At 33.6% G+C, this 17,980-nt stretch overlaps 1 protein-coding gene across 1 annotated transcript in view; it reads left to right on the top strand.

The window, feature by feature from the left end:
• The window catches only part of CCDC171 (coiled-coil domain containing 171), a 288,764-nt gene extending 273,843 nt beyond the window's left edge, over positions 1-14,921 (top strand). The window contains exon 24 of the mRNA XM_026453886.1: positions 12,842-14,921. Coding sequence (XP_026309671.1) covers positions 12,842-12,985 — 144 coding nt within the window. The 3' untranslated portion in view covers positions 12,986-14,921. The remainder of the gene's footprint in view (positions 1-12,841) is intronic.
• The last annotated feature ends 3,059 nt before the right edge of the window (positions 14,922-17,980 follow it).

The raw sequence follows: 17,980 nt of genomic DNA, 5'->3' as shown, positions 1-17,980 counted from the left end.
GTGATGAACTTCTTCAGCTTTTGTCAGGGAAGTTTTTATGTTTCCTTCATTTTCGAAGGACAGTTTTGCCAGGTATAGTGTTCTTAGATAGCATTCTTTCTTCCTTTCACCTCTTTGAATACATCATCTTACTCCTTTCTGGCTTGCAAAGTTTGAGCTGAAAAAGTCAATTGATAGTTTAATAGGGAATTCCCTTGTTTGTAATGAGTCATTTTCTTCTTGCTGCTTTCAAAATTCTCTTTGTCTTTGAAAATTTGATTATCATGTGTTTTGGTGTGGATTTCTGTAGTTTCGTCTTATTAAGGGTTCATGAAGCTTCCTGGATTTGGATGTTCATTTTCTTCCCCAGATTTGAGAAATTATCAGTCATTATTTTTTTGAATAAACTTTCTGTTTTTTTTTCTTTCTCTTTTTTTTTTCCTCTGACTCCTGTAATCCATATATTGGTCTGCTTGATGTTTTTCTGTAAGTCCCTTAAGCTGTCTTTATTCTTTATTACTATTATTATTTTCTTCCTCTGACTGGATGATTTCACATGGCCTGTCTTCAAGTTGACCAATTTTTTTTTTTCTGCTGGTTTTAGTCTGCTGTTGAACTTCTCTTGAATTTTTAGTTATTACATTCTTCTGCCCTAATATTTGTTTTTCTTAAACTTTCTTACTGAAATTCTCACTTTGTTCATATGTTATTTTTCTGAGCTTATCGATCATTTTTATGACAGTATTTTGAATTCTCTTTCAGGTAATTAATATATCTCTATTTCATTAGTATTGGTTTCTGGAGTTTTATCTTGTTCCTTTTTTGGATTATGTTTCTCTGTTTTTTCATTTTCCTTGACTCTTTATGTTGGTATCTATGCATTAAGAAAAGAAAAAAGAAAAAAAGAACCTGCCATCTCTGTCAGTCTTCAAGGATTGGCTTTGTACCAGAGAAGACCTTCACCAATAAACTCGGCCAGAGTTTCTATGGGGCTCTCAAACTTCTATGTTAGTCCAAACTGTCATCTTCTTAAAGGCTCCAGGGTTCTAGAGTATGCTATGCCTCATCAGTGCTTTGAGACAGGCAAGACAAAAGATAGAAATATTACCCTCTGCTAATACTTGGAAGAGTTGGGATGTTGTATGTATGGCCCAATTCTTTTCCTCCCAAGGTAGAGGCTGAAGAGCAGGGGATTTTTTTTCACTGGTCCTTTCTGTGCCAAGCCAGGGGAGAGCTATTATGAATATCTGTGCTCTAGTCCAAACCACCACCTATTTTCTCTGTGGGTTTAGCGTATGTTGGGTCATGTCAGTACTCAAACACAGGTGAAAAAAAAGCCAGTGCTGTAGATAGAACTCTGAAGAGTGGGACATCGTATGCACGGTCCAATTCCTTCCCTTCTCATAAAGAGTTGGGAGCTGAGACTTCCCTCCTGATAATATGATGCTGTGCTGGCAACGGGGATTATGGTTAGAGAGTGTCTTCAGTTTTCCCAGTGGTTTCAGTGTGACTGATTTCTTGTTGCCCAGGTTGCAGGAGCCTCTCAGTTACTTTCTGGAATTTCCATAAAGGGAATTGATATGTGCCATTGAGTCAGTGTGTCCATGGGGGAAGGAGAGTCCAGGGCTTCCTCTTCCACCGTCTGGCTGCTATCTTTCTCCTTCGTTTTTAAGGACACTTTTGTCACAAATAGAATTCTTGGTCGACAGGTATTTTTTTTTCTAACTACCCCCACCCTACCACCAAATTTTGAATGTGTCAACTTCAAAATGTATGTTTTGCTTGTTTTTCTTTTCATTTACATTTTCTATTTTGGAAGACATTGTTCTCATGGTTTCTTTTAGTTCCTTGTACATGGTTTTCTATAACTTTATATGCACATTTAAAATAATTGATTTCAAGTACTTATGTGGTAAGGTCAATGGTTAGGCTTCCTCAAGGACAGTTCCTGTTCATTTCTATTTTTATTGGAAATAAGCCATACTTTCTTTTTTCCTGGGATATACAATTTTTTGTTGAAAAGTAGATATTTTGAAAATTATTATCTGACAACTCTGGAAATAAGATTCTCCCCATCTCCACGGTTGTTGCTGCTTGCTTTAGTTGTTGTTTTATATTTAGTGACTGACTGTGTCACTAAATTCTGAACTAATTTCATAAAGTCGTATCCTTTGTCATGTGTAGCCAGTGAAGTCTCTGTTAGCTTAGTAGTCAACCACTGTTTTGACAGAGTTCCTTAAATACTGAGATTCAGATTTTTTTCTTGGTTAAGCTTTTAACTGGTTACTGTAAACTTTCAGTTAGCTTCTCGAGTTCTGAAAAAAGCTAATTCTGACATTTTTTGTCAGTTTATTTTCTACTTTTATGGAAGGACTAGCTTTTGGAGTTCCTTGGTCCATCATTTTTGCCAACATCAATCTCTAAAAGCATATACTTTGGTTTTTAATAGCTCTACCAGTAGGCTTTCAATTTTACTGATAATACAGGAATTATTATTTCTTTTAATTAGAGCCTCTCCAAATGTGCCTAAATATTTCTATTGTGTGGGGTAATGGGAAAGTAGAACAATTATATTAAATATTTCTATTGTGTTGGGTAAAGGGAAAGTAGAACAATTATATTAAAATAATTTCAGGATAGGATAATGCCTAGATGGGAAGGATGTCTGGATTGTTTAGGATTAGATATGATAAAAATATGTATTTATTAGATACTAACCAAGTGCCTAATAGAGAGATATCTCAGTTTACTGCAGCTGAGAGTAAAACTAAGGAAACTTAGGTAAAATTGAAATGTGAAGAAGCTAATAATATTTGTGTAGTCGGCCGGGCGCGGTGGCTCAAGCCTGTAATCCCAGCACTTTGGGAGGCCGAGACGGGCGGATCACGAGGTCAGGAGATCGAGACCATCCTGGCTAACACGGTGAAACCCCGTCTCTACTAAAAAAAAATACAAAAAACTAGCCGGGCGAGGTGGTGGGCGCCTATAGTCCCAGCTACTCGGGAGGCTGAGGCAGGAGAATGGCTTAAACCCGGGAGGCGGAGCTTGCAGTGAGCTGAGATCCGGCCACTGCACTCCAGCCCGGGCAAGAGAGCGAGACTCTGTCTCAAAAAAAAAAAAAAAAAAAAATTTGTGTAGTCATGTTTGTTGTTGAATAGAATGGTTGCATTCTTGAGGCTTTTGAGATAGCATGAGTCCTATAAGTTTGGAAAGATTAAAATGTTCCCTATGTATGGCTATAACATACAGGCTTTAAAAGTACCAAAGAATATTCATTGAGAAGTGTTAGGTGCTTTTTTCATAAATCATCTAAAAGATAGAACAGGAAATGACAATCCAGAAATTGTAAAATCTCCGTAAGACCTTGCATCTATAAATCCTTTAAATTTATTGGACTGAAATGACACTGGAGCAATATTTAGGAAGTCATAGGAGTTTTTGCTGACATCTTTTTGGATTTGTTTCTTCAGAAAAGTTACTTAAAACCTAGAATCCATCATGAAACACAACATTTATAATAATTAAATTCTACAAATACATTTTTAGTACATATAATGTTCCAGAAAATGTAATAGCCTCTGGGGAAACAAATATACATACATACATACATATATACCACATATATATGTATGTATATTTGTCATATTTTGTGTGTGTGTGTGTATGTATATAAAATTGACCCTTGAACCCATGGCTTTGAATTGTGTGGGTCCACTTATACGTGGATCTTCTTCCAACTTTGCCATCCATGAGACAGCAAGGCCAACCCCTCCTCTTCCTTCTACTCCTCAGTCTATTCAACATTAAGATTATGAGGATGAAGACTTTTTGATGATCCACTTCCACTTAATGAATAGTAAATATATTTTCTCTTCCTTAGGATTTTCTTAATAACGGTTCCTTTTTATAGCTTTATTATAAGAATACAGTATATAATACACATAACACAAAATATGTGTTAATCAACTGTTTATGTTATCAGTTAAGGCTTCCAATAGTAGACTATTTGTAGTTAAGTTTTGGGGGAGTCAGCAGTTACACATGCATTTTCAACTCTGGGGGGGGTTGGCATCCCTAACCCACGTGTTGTTCAAAGTTCAACTCTGTGTGTGTGTGTGTGTGTGTATGTGTGTATGTATCACCATTCTATATAGATAGATATTCTCATATGTGGCATACTTAGAAGACTCAGGGATTGACTGGAGTTTTCTTAGAAGAAGAAAACTAATGCCTGGGTGGGGCCTCAAAATGTGAGAAAGATGGGAAAAGTATGCTAGCAAAGAGAGTGGCATGAGCAACAAGTTCATGGAAGCATGAATGACTAAATATTCTCAGTTCAGTATTAAATGCAAAAAGAGTGAAAGAGATGAAGCTCAGTGAGGCAGATAGTAGCTGGGTCATGGAAGGACTTTTTTGCCATGCTAAGAACCTTGCATCATATAATGGAAGGAGCGGGGAGCATACTAGGGTTTAAGCTAGGTGTTGATGTGGTTGGATTTTCTTATAAAATTTGAGCTCTAGAGAGAATATTTTGCAAACTGGATATAGTGAGTAGTAAAAGTGGTTTTAAGAGCCACAAGTCCGAATAGACAGTTCTATTAAGAAGCTATAGCATTAGGCTAGATGGGGGCTGAGAAGGGTTGAACCAGAAGAGTGATGGTAGGTGGTGGCAGAAGAAAGGATGTGAAACTTATTCAGCAAAGTGGCATATGATGATGAGAAAGAGGCAGGGGAGGATGATTCCCCTGATGGTGCAAGGGTGCCATTAAAGGATCTGGGAATATAGAAAACAGCCTTTTTGCTTATTTTTATTTTTATTAAGTTGGGAGAAGGGAGACAATGATGAGTTTTGTTTTGGAAATACTGAATTTAGGTAATGTGGGATAATCAGCAGGATGTGTGAGTCTGAACCTCAAGGGAAAAGTCAGGGCTAAAGATAAAGGTTTGAGATTTATTAACATAATACTCTGGCAAAGAAAGAAGGCAGGATAGCAATTGACAGGAGAAACAAGACATTATAGATAAATGGGAAGCTAGAAAATGCATTTCAAGAGATTAATTATGCTACTAGAGTTTGAAGTCCTTGAGGGATGGAATTCTGTCTCCTTAATTTTTATATTCTCAGCATCTATCACTGTGCCTGGTACCCAGTAGGCACTTAATGAATGTTTGTGGAATGAGTCAAACTTTACCACCATATAGTCTCTAAATATAACTAAAGCCATCTCTAGATTCTAATGGAAGTTTTGCTGATATTGTCACCTGCTGTGTTTATTTGATTGCTAAAAATAGCATCTGTATTTCCCTTTGCCTAGTCAAGACCTAGAGAACAAAACCTAAATTCAATTATCAGAATATCTCTTGGAAAGAGATGTGCTAACAAGGAATTTTCAGGTAATGTAATGACTAGTTTGATTCCTATGAGATAGAAAGATGATTACTTCTATTCTTAGAGTGGATTGTGGAATGGAATAGTGTCAAGCAGGATATGATAGATGAAGACACTGTATAACCAAATCTTTAAATATAATTTTATAATTTTACATTAACAATGATAAATCAGAATAAATAATATATAGTTATTTTTGATTTTTAGTTTTCAGTGCATTTATAAGGAGTACAAATAATAATTTTTAATTTATGAAACTCACAGTGTTTTAAAAATTGAAACATGAGCCTCTGCCTCTAAAAAACCCAATTTTTAGTAGCTTGTCAATGACTCTCTAAATGTTACTTATGATCTTTGAACTCTATTCTCAGTTTCTTGATCTTGGTTCCTGAAGATCAGCTGTGCAGGACACACAGGTGTTAACACAGCTGGCTTGCTGATGACAACTCTGTCCATATAGCTGTCTTGTGTGTCATTATTCATATTGTTCAGTGTCATTCTGACCTAGCCAAGCTAAAAATGATACTCCAGCTCAAGAGGGATTTTAAAACCTTGACAAACTGAAGATAAGACACTACAGAATATCATGTACATGTGCTTAGCAGTTTTTAGCTTAAACACATATAAATAACTAATTTCAGCGTGTATCTGTTTTTATCCTTTAAAATAATTTATCTTAGGAATGAAAATATATCTGTGTGGATGAGTGTTATCAATTCTGTTCTCAAGTATGGTTTGTTTGTTTGTTTGTTTAAATAGCTCAAGGTCAAAGCACTCTGTGAGGTGCATTCTGTAGTATATAGCCTATGCCACAGATTTTTCATGTTATCTAGTGACTTTATAAGATGTCCATGATTAAATCACCATATTTTCCAGCTTGATAATTTGATTTGAATAGTCAGTTTTTTAGATCTTTAATTGGGATGCAGCCAGATTGATAATTTGATTCAAGAGATCAGTTTTTTTTTTTTTTTTTTTTTTCTGTAATTGGGATGTAACTATAATGTGTGGTGTGGTTGTGGTGGTGGATTTTGCCCTCTTTTCTGGTGGCAGCAGCTGGCAGTCATGGGAGAGTTCTGGCTTTGCTCCAGAGTTATAGGTTTAAGTTAAATAACCTGCCAGCAAAAGAGGGGTAGTTGCTTACCTCCCACTTTTCAAATTATGAGTTTCTATGCTTGCTGCAGTGCCAACGGAATGCCTGCTTCTGCTGAGAGAGTGTCAGGGTCTCTTTCCAGTAGGTGTGGAGCACAGCAGGAACTGTTGCTTATATCCTGGGACATTGTGGTTTGGGGATCCTCCATTATGACATTGTGATCATTGTATAAGGATGATTGCTACACAGGTAACTTGTTTCTTAGTGTAATAATTGTGTGCCCATGTGTACACATGTGTGTGTGTGTGTGTGTGTGTGTGTGTGTGTGTGTGAGAGAGAGAGAGAGAGAGGATATGAATGAATGAATGAGAAGGCCCACAGGTGCAAGGAAACTATTGAGGAAAATAAAGATGTTTAATATTCATTGATTATCACAAAACCATTTTTATGAAACAAACGTTGTTGCTAAGATTGCCAAACAATAGATATAAAGAAAAAAAATAGGGAAGTGGAAGTACCAAAATCTTAAGTAATTTCTTCAACTATTAATTGTTCATATATAGATATTAAAATGCATTGTTATTTGGCACTAAGAGCACTAGACTTAGTATCTTCATATTAGAGATGGCAATAACTATTTCACAAGGTGGATAGCAGAATCAAGTTGTGTAGCTTGGAGAGTACAGTTGTCCCTTGGTTTCTTTGGGGGATTGGTTCCCAAACCTTCTGTGGATACCAAAATCCACGATATTTAAGTTCTGATATAAAATGGTGTAGTATTTGCATATAATCTGTGCACATCCTTCCATACACTTTAAATCACTTCTAGATTTATTTATAGTACCTAATACAATGTAAGTGCTATCTAAATTATACTGTATTGTTTGGGGAATAATGAAAAGAAAAAAGTTTGTACATATTCAGGACAGATGCAGCTTAAAATATATACTTTCAATTCATGGTTGAATCCATGGATATGGAACCCACAGATATGGAGGGCCAACTGAAAATTATGAAGTACTTTTGGAGGTACTAATTGTATTATTACTAATAGAAGTAGTATTGTTATCTGTCTGTTCATTTGATTAATTAAATAGTTAAAGAAAAGATTAAAGAAGAGGGGAAGTATCCATTTAGGGATAACCATCCTATCCCTGAATATCATTTTCATTGCATTGAGACACTTTGATCCTTCCTCCTATCACTGTGTACATATCAGAGTCTTGAACTGTCTAATTATGGTTTTTTTAAAAAATTATTTTTTCTTTCTTTTACATTGTAGAATTCATGAGTTTACAATGGTGTTCTTATCTGACAGTACTTACTAAGAGCCTCTGAAAGCATAGTGGGTATTTTCTTTTTCTTTCTTTCTTTTTTTTTTTTTGCTACTGTGTATTACAGAATATATGGTTAACTCTGGCTAGTTCCCTTTTCTTTGTATTTGCAAAAGACTCTCCAGTATGCCTTTTCCACTTAACCAGAATTTCTGTTAATTAGGTAGTTGTGACCAGGAAAGTTAGCTATGGTATCAGGAGACGGTACACAGATTTCTGGAAACATTGAGGAAAGGAACCAGAAAGTGTGTTGAGATGGCGCTCTGTATTGGCGATATAAATTTGACTCACTAGAAATTGTTTGTAGATTCTCTGGTGAGAAGTAGTCTTTAAAAAAAAACTTTATAGATAATAAAAAAATTATCTTTCTTCTGTATCTCCAGAGCAGGGGATGACCAACTTTTTCTGTAAAGGTCAGATAGTGAATATCTTAGGGTTGGTGAACCATATGGTCTTTGTCTCAACTACTCAACTCTGTCCTTGTAACAGGAAAGCAGCCATGGACAATAGGTAGATGAATGTGTATAGTTCTAATAAAACTTTATTTATAATAACAGACAGTGAGCTGGATTTGGTTCCCAGGCTGTAGTGTGCTGACTGTACACTGCTCTTTGGTGTCTAGGTTGAAAAATAGTATGTAGGCTGTTCTAGTACATAGAATGAAAAATAAAAGGAAGAAGGGGAAGCAGTAAGGAATCAGTGGGAATGGAAGGAAGTACAAGGGAGGGAGTAGGACAAAGGAGGACAAGAAAATGGAGGCAAAGTACAACGTGAACACAGGATGATGAAAATGGAGATTATAAGAAATATTGTAGAGGTCTGTTTTCATATTGGAATATATCTGGTAAAAAGGTTTATTTTGAAGCATTGGAGGCTATAATAGATAGGAGTAAATAAAATTGAAGCAGATTAAAAGTATGTCATGAAGCCCTGATATCGTTGCCTTTCCCAGGCATTCAGAATTCAGAGAATGTACACATCTTCTTACATGTGTTTTTAACTCAACCTCAGTTTTTATGCATACCTTGAAGTCTTCTGGCTTGGTATCCGATTGGTAAAAATACAGCTAGTAAATAATTTCATGAGTGTTTTTTTCTTTTTTGAATTGGAACATAGAGTCCAGACAGATTTATAGCTGTGCATGATAAAAGATGGAGGGAGTTGAGCCATTTTTCTAGAAATGACTAATTTAATTTCATAATTGATATCTAGCAGATATAACTTTTTTGTTTGTTTGTTTTGGTAGGAGCATAAAAGTTAGAAAACAGATTGTTTATTTGTGAGTAAAGACTAATCAGAGAAATAGGAATAGTACAGTCTGGATCTTGTGGATCACTTAAATCTAGAACTGGATTATATATTTATCTTGAAATAAATATATTTCATGGCACCGTTTTGACTTTTTAGAAAGTTTATTTATTTTTCTTCTCCTGTTTTTTTTTTTTTATGATATGTCTATTAGAAGTATCTCCTTTCTGAAAGTATGTAACAAGAAAGGGAGAAAGTAAACTGTTCTTTCTAAAAATCAAAATTTTAGAGTAGAAGTAATATAGGTTTTAAAAATTATTCTAAAATATGATATTGCATGATTTTAAAGAATGTTATGGAATGTGTAACATTTGATAATTGAGATTTATATTGGGAAATTCTGTGAAAAAATTATATGGTAAAGATGAGCTGTTAGGCATTTTGAAGAAGAAAAACATTGTATACATGTATTAGTCATATTGATAAATAAATGAGAATAAAAAGGCATAGAATCTTATGAATAATGTATTATAAACATAATTAAGGATTGACTTCTGAAATTATAATTTAATCTACAGACAGGTGACTGCTGGTTGTTTTATTCCTATTTCACACTAAGCTTGCTACTTTAAAAGATAAACTTTACTTTTAGAAAAAAAAAATTTACTATTCTAATATTACTTCAAAACTTTTTTGACAGTAACTAATTTGCTTTAGATCCTCGTTCTTGAAAATAATAATTTTGTATCCAATAAGCTGTATTTCCTAAAAAAATTCCAAATTATCTCTCTTTTAATATGTTACTTTGTTCTCAGCCTGCCTGTTCTATTTCTTTTCATGAACAAACAACGCAACAAGGTGAGAGTCCTTTCTTACTATTCTGTGTTGAATCTCCCTGTTCACACCTTGAAATTCAGACTTGCCTTCTGCATTCTTTCTAAAGTCTCTCCCTTCTACCCTTTATTTCTCCTGTTCCTTTTCATCTTTCTTTTCTTCTCATTTGTTGCATGATTGTATTTTTGCTTGTCTTAGTGTCACTGTTTTGTATTCTTTCAACATGATGCTTTCACTCCCTTTACTCATTAAAATAAAATAATTTATAGATAATTCTTTTACAACACTTTTCTAAAAACTTTTCCTAGAAATATTTGAGAACATTTTAGATACTCTCAAAGTTCGTTTAATTTAAAAGTGGAAAAAACTCTTAAAATTTTAGTAGAAGTATTTGTGATATTGCATTTATTATATATCATGGGTCTCTCACTCTTGATGGCATTGTCAAGTTGATTCAACAGATAATTTTTTTTTCATTTTTTTTATTATACTTTAAGTTCTAGGGTACATGTGCATAATGTGCAGGTTACATATGTATACATCAGATAATTTGTAATTAAATGAAAGTATTAAAGCATGCATATTATTCAAATGATTATGATGTTCGTCATTAGGTGTAGCAAAAATAGCTGCATTTTGCAAGATTTTTTATTGAATATAAAGCATTATTTAATTTGGCAAATTAAGTAATATTATACCAAAAATATTGAAATGACAATAAATCAGCTTTAGATCCAGGATGCCACAGCTTAACATTGCTCATAAAGTTTATTTAGAGAATATAAAATGTGTCTTACTGTTCACTGTGTGTCAAGCTTCATGGATGAAGTATGGTGCCTGATGCTAATCAGGTTAAAGGACCTCCAGTGCTTGAGCTGTGTTGTGGATTATACTTACATTGCTTATGGTTTTTTTCCCCCTCTCTTTGCCCGTATTAGCAATCTGCTTTTGTACTTTGACATCCAGGATTTCCCTAGTGAATTTTGTCACAGAAAAAAGAGAATCATCAATATCGCAGTTAAACTTGACTTTCAAAGCTAATAGTATCTCATTTGGGGGCTCAAATTTAATAAATTTTCTTTGATTCTGGGTGAGTTTTTAAACATCAAACAATGAATTGGCCAGGGTGCAGTAAAATATTTAGATCTATTGACTGTGGTTCAGAAGGGTAGAAGGCAAAACACTAGTGGTTTGATGTTGATAAATTCTCAGAACCTTAATCCACATTAATGTTTTCTTTTATCCGAGTGCACATTGGTGACAAAAAAAGCAAGAGAAGGTATTCATACATGTAAAATATAAAACCTAAACCAAATGTATTTGTAAAATATGATTTATTTTGTTATGCTAAGTAAGTTTAACAGCATTCTTATCCTGATTGAAGACTCTGGAGAGTGTTTGTTGCAGATAAATATACATTCTGAATTGAGATTCCAGCATGCATGTGGTACTCACGTCATTATAAAAATTATATCATAGTGTGTTTTACAGCATACACTTTGACATTCTCTTATTGTCAGAAAGTCTTCAGATCAGCTTGGGACCTATAAGGATTTTTATGCCCATAGATTAGCATGAACAGTTAAAGATGCCATTATATGTTTGTGTATGTTTGCTGGCTTAAAGAAACGCAGAGTTTCTTTAACTCAGAGTTTGATAGTTTTGTGAAATGTGTGTATATCTTAAGGAACTAATTAATATAATAAAAATAATTCAAACAGTTTTACAAGCTGCCTGAGTAGACTAGAAAAATGAAGGAGAAATGTTCTATCTTATAGTTTTGCCAAGTTATATTTGAAGTTTCTTGGATAAGACTAGAGATAGAAATATATTTCTTTGGGCAATTAATGCCATTTTTATAGTTAACACTAGTTTTGACCTTTGCTACCTGATAAAAAACTTTTTGTTCTGTGGCATTGAGCTAATTGTATAATATTTATTAAATATATGGTAGCAAATAGATAAAATTTTTAAACCTATTCCAAGCATAAGGAAAGTTAGAAACTATGTCTATGTATTGAAACCTCCTATTATTAAACTATATGATTAAAACAAGAGCTTACTGATCTTAAATGCAAACTAAACTATGGAATTCTTAAGGCTTTTACTAAGTTTGGAAATTAAAAACCAAAATAACTGTTTTTGAATGTTTCCATTCATATTCTATAAGGAATATTTTCTCATTTGTCCAGAAGGTGGCAGTGTGATATCAACTGCATGTGATTCCACACTGACTGGAGAATTGGTGTTTTTCCCATATCGGTGATGTGTTTGTATTGTTGCCTTTCCGAATACTTAAAATAGAGTACAAATACTACTGATTTTATCTGTTGTCTTGTTTAGAAATTGTGTGACTGTGTTGGTTTATATGTATTTAATCATTAAGACTCTAGTTTAATAAAATCCTGCAATTCTAGAAGAGTGAAAAGGGCAAACAAACCTCTTACTTGTATATTTTTAAGTCTCCTTTTGTGTTGAGTATATTTGTTTTAATTCTAGAGTACATGTTATTGAAGTTTTCTTTTCAAAGACTAGTACCTAAAAACTATCTTGTCCAATATTTATCAGTTCATGTCAGTTAAACACCACATGTTACTAAGCAGGTGATAATGATTAGGAGATTGCTGTTGTTTTTGATTTTGTGAATGTTTTTTCTTCCTTTTTTCTTTTTACGGTGGAACTGTGAAAAAATAATTCAAAACCTCTTGATCAGAAGAGCTCCAGTGACTCTTCTTCCCCTCCCTCATTTCAAGCAGGAGGATGCTTTTTCTTCTTAACATTCTCCCCCAGCACTCTGAATTAGAGATTTATTTGCAACGAAAAATCAATTAGTCCTAAATTTATTCATGGATTTCAGGTCCAGCGATCAATGCAAGTCCACTCAGTGGGCTCAAGGGGACCCAGTTCATCCCAGTTAATGTGTCTGAAGGGGAATTACCATTGATGCTGTTTTTTTCCCTTTAGGTCAGAGATCAGATCTCGCTGTCATGGTCTGCGGCAAGTAGGAATGACTTCACCCTGCAGCTACCCAAACTGCACCTGGAGACCTTTGCAATGGAGGGGCTCAAGGGCGGGCCAGAGGTGGTAGCATGCCAGGTTAGAGTCTAAATAACATTGTTTGCTACTGAGACATATAGAAAAATAAATTGCACTAACTAGAGAGAAAGAAAGCCTCAAAGTATTGTGAATAATTTAAAGGAGATGCAAATAAATGTTTCTTCATTTTCTTCTATCATGTAACAATATACTTTACAAAATATTGTTTTTTTCTTTAAAGCCTAGAACTAGCCTATTAAAATAATCCAGAAAAGTGTTTTTACCAAGGAAAAATGTATTTTATGGCAAAGTACAGTATTAAAAGAAAATACTTTCCTATCAGCAGAGGACAATAAGACACTAGGCTGTTATCTCTTTAAGCAAGTCTCAATTTGTTGCTCTTATTGTTTGAAAATAAGTAACTTTAGAAAAAAAAATAATAAATTACTTTAGATGTAAACATCAAGAGATATACCTGAAATTTCTCAATATTAATTCCAAAATATATCCAACATTTCTTATGAAGTAATTTAATTTCAGCAAAACTTAAACTTACCTGTATTTTCTATTGAAGAGTATTTTACCCTTTAATATTTAGTTTTAATGAACATTGTAAGATGTGCAAACTGGGTCATTTCGTTTATAAAACTTAAAATACCAAATCATAAGACCTCAAATAACTTTAAAGTACATTAATCAACTTATTTTTAGAAACATTCATTTTCAGATGCTGTAGGTATCCTTGTATTTTATGTCACTATTGTATTAATGTTATTGTGATCAATTTTTTCCTTAAGGTTGTTTTTCTTAATCTGACAAAATGAAATTCAGTGTGTCCTGTTAAAGCCCAAAACCTTCATTAAAAAGGAAAACTATCAACATTATGTAAATTATAGGAAGCATGATATTTCAAAAGAGACTGTCCTTGTCCAATAGCACTCTATTTTTTAGTGTATTTAAAAGGAGAAATGTCTCTTAAAACTTAGTGTGCCTTTCACATGTTGAGATTTAAAATAATCTTTTTCATTCTTTAGTTTATGACCTTGTGGAATTTTAATTTTATAGAAAATTAGTGTCAGTTTGTGTGGAGCAGTGTTAATTTTTTATATGCTCCATATCCTAATTTAATTTGTTATTAGTACCAAATTAATGCTCTACAAGGAAAAAAATAATCATTGCTTCTTTCATTAGATTGTCCAATATATCTAAAATATATATAATTATAAAACTAAGCATAAAATATTTTTATTTTCTGTTATGAGTAGAATGCTGTACTGTTATTTAAGATGAGATTTAAAATGTGTATTTTAAATTTGATTATCAGTATTTATGAATTCATCATAACTATGAATACAATCTGATTTGAGATTTTTCTAGTGGTTGTAAAATTATCCTTTACTTGACTGTTTCGATTGAGAATCTCACAAGGCTTAGTATTTGTCATAATTTACAAATAAAGACTTCCTCAAAACTAGATCTTGGTGGTTTGGAAAGAGACTGATTCCCAAAAATGCCCTTTTTGGTGGTTATTATATCTGGGAACAGCAAGAAGGAAATGTAGAGACCCATAGTTTAAACTACTGTCTTTTCTAGGTTCTAATAAAAATAGTTACATACATTCCCACCTGGATAAGTTCCATTGACATACTGTAATATATATCGTAGTTTAATAGTATAGTGTACATCATAGTTGGAAAATTAGGAGACATTAGTGATAATAATAGTACCTACAATTTCAGCGAACACTTAACTGTGTACCAGGTACCATGTTTAACTCTTTAAATATATCATCTTATTTAATTCTCACAATGAGCCTGTCAAATAGATGGCACTATCTCCATTTTACACTTAAAACAACCACCACCACCACAACAAACACAACAGGTAACTCCTCAGATCAACAGCAAGGAAAAGGCAGAGCCAAGAGCTTGGATTTAAGTCTAATAGTATTTGACTGCTAAGCTGAACTAATAAATCTGACACTAAAAAATGTAGACACATGTTAAATGGTGAGAGTAGAACACTTAGATATCTATAATGGAATTTTTCTTCCATTTGTAAAAAATTATGCATCTATGTATTATATAGATCATAGTTTATGCTGTATTGTAGGCTAATTATAGCCTAATAGTGGGAGACTCTAATATCACCTTTTTTTTTTTGCAGTATAAAATTATGTACATTTATGCTAAGTGTGGCTGCTTACTTACTTGGGAATTCAGTAGTTGTTTAACTTTGTACTCTGACTCTGTACTGATGAAGTTGACTATTCAGGGTTCTCAACCTTTGATTATGAAGAGAGGATCACTCAGCAGGGTATGGTAGTATATGAACCGTTTGCCCAACTTACTCAGCTGTCATTTGTAGAAGTAAGAGCTGAAGTTTTCTGTCTTCTTCAATGGGGGCGAACTTTATTGTAGGTATAATCCTGAATGAAAAGAAACCAGTGAGCATTATTACTGAGTGAAGAGGATGAGTGGATTACCTATGTTCTCTGAACCCAGAAGAACACATGACTCATGCTTTTCTATGGAGAAAAATTCAGTTCAACTTGTTTCTGAGATCTGCTAAGCTCCCCTCCCCAGCCCCGCCTCAATTTCCTTAGCTTAAAAAAAAAAAAAGTAATGCTACTGATCCCCGAGGTTTGCAGTAGGATTGAATGCAGCGATGGATGTAAAATGTAGTACAGTGCCTAGCCTAGAGAAAGCAGGCAGAGCAGGGTGGCTGTTGTTATTGCAGCCATTATAAGGCCCTTGTAAAGATGAAGTAAGTAACAGTAGCTTGTTTTCATTACTTTTAAGGTGTGTGTATGTTTTATTTTGAGGAATAAAATTTATTTTATTTATTTTATTTTAAGATTTTTTTTCTATATCTTTCCATTTATTTTCTTCACCCTTCCCTGTTTGTTCAAAGACTTTAAATAAAATTTTGATCAAGCACAGCCTACCATAGCTTCATATTTACTTTTCCATGGCATATGATGTTCTAGTGAGGCCATATCTCCAGTGAAACCTTTCATTTAAGTTCCTATAGCAAATTTAAACCTATACTAGTGCTTTTGTCTTCCAAATAACAGCAAGTAGGCTTTCATTACAATACTGAGAAGAATAAAAACACCCAGATTAGACCAATTAGCTTTAAATGAAAAGTCCAGTACAGTGTGAATGCGGAGAGCTTTGCAATAAAAAAGATTCTACTTATACTTTATAAAGATAATACCTATTATTCATTATCTTATACTCTGAATTACATTTTTTTAATAATTATGATATGTACTATTGGTAATAACTGGCAAACATTAGCAGGCATCCAATAAATGTTTGTGTTTGCATTTTGATTCAGTAGTAATAAATAATAATTAAACAGTAACAATAGCTAACATTTGTTGAGTGCACAAAAATCAATCCAAGATGGATAAAAGACTTAAATGTAACACCTAAAACTATAAAAACCCTTTAAGCCAACGTAGGCAAAACCATTCTGGACATAGGAACCAGCAAAGATTTCATGCTAAAGACACCAAAAGCAATTGCAACAAAGACAAAAAATGACAAATGGGATCTAATTAAACTTAAGAGCTTCTGTACAGCAAAAGAAACTATCAACAGAGTAAGCAGACAACCTACAGAATGGGGAAAATATATTGCAATCTATGTATCTGATGAAGATTTAATAACTAGCATCCATAAGGAACTTAAACAAATTTACGAGGAAAAACCAACCCCATTAAAAAGTGGGTATAGGATATGAACACATACTTTTCAAAAGAATACATACATGTAAGTTAACAAGCATATGAAAAGAAAAAGCTCAATGACATTGCTGATCTTCAGAGAAATGCAAATCAAAACCACAATGAGATACCATCTCACACCAGTCAAAATGACTATTATTAAAAAGTCAAAAAATAACAGATACTGATGAGGTTGTTGAAAAAAGGGATTGCTTATACACTGTTGGTGGGAGTGTAAATTAGTTCAGCCATAGTGGAAAGCAGTGTGACAATTCCTCAAAAAGCTGAAAACAGAACTGCCATTTGACCCAGCACTCCTATTAACTGAATATGTACCCAAAGGAATACAAATAGTTCTACCATAAAGACACATGCAAGCGTATGTTCACTGTAGCACTATTCACAATAGTAAAACATGGAATCAACCTAAATGTCCATCCATGGTAGACTGGATAAAGAAAATGTGGTACGTGTACACCATGGAAGACTATGCAACTGTAAAAAGAACAAGATCATGTTTTTTGTGGGAACATGGATAAAGCTGGAGGCCATCATCCTCAGCAATCTAACCCAAGAACAGAAAACCAAACACCGCATGTTCTTACTTGTAAGTGGGAGCTAAATGATGAAAACACACAGACACAAAGAGGGAAGCAACTGGGGCCTTGAGGCTGGAGGGTATGGGAGAAGGGAGAGGATTAGAAAAAATAGCTATTGAGAACTTGGCTTAGTACCTGGGTGACAAAGTAATCTACAACAAACCATTGTGACATGTGTTTACCTATATAACAAACCTGCACATTTACCTCTGAACCTAAAATAAAAGTGAAAAAAAATCCTTTAAAATTCTGCCATTCAGAAACAACCAATGTTAACATTTTGGTATATATACTTCTAGTCATTTTTTAGCCATAAATACAAACTCATATGCACATATTATTTATATTTAATATACCTATATACATTTAAACAATAATTGGGCCATACAGTTTTTTTCACTTTTTCCTTTTTATTGGTATGTAATAGTTACACATACTTTGGAGGTACGTGTGATATTTTGATACCTATATACAATGTGCAATGATCAATCAGGGTAATTTCATTATCCATCCCCTCAAATGTTTTTCTTTATGTTGGGCACATTACAATTCTTATCTTTTAGCTATTTTGAAATATACAATAAGTTATTGTTAATGATAATTTCCCTACTGTACTATTGAATATGAGAACTTTATACCTTCTAGCTAACTATTTTTGTACTCCTTTACCAACTTCTCTTGGGCCATACTATCTCTATGCATTTTTTTAAACCTAATAACATGATATCTTTCTTG

Source organism: Piliocolobus tephrosceles, chromosome 14 (assembly GCF_002776525.5).
Source record: "Piliocolobus tephrosceles isolate RC106 chromosome 14, ASM277652v3, whole genome shotgun sequence".
Classification (NCBI taxonomy): domain Eukaryota; kingdom Metazoa; phylum Chordata; class Mammalia; order Primates; family Cercopithecidae; genus Piliocolobus; species Piliocolobus tephrosceles.
This window is presented reverse-complemented; position numbering and strand designations above follow the sequence as displayed.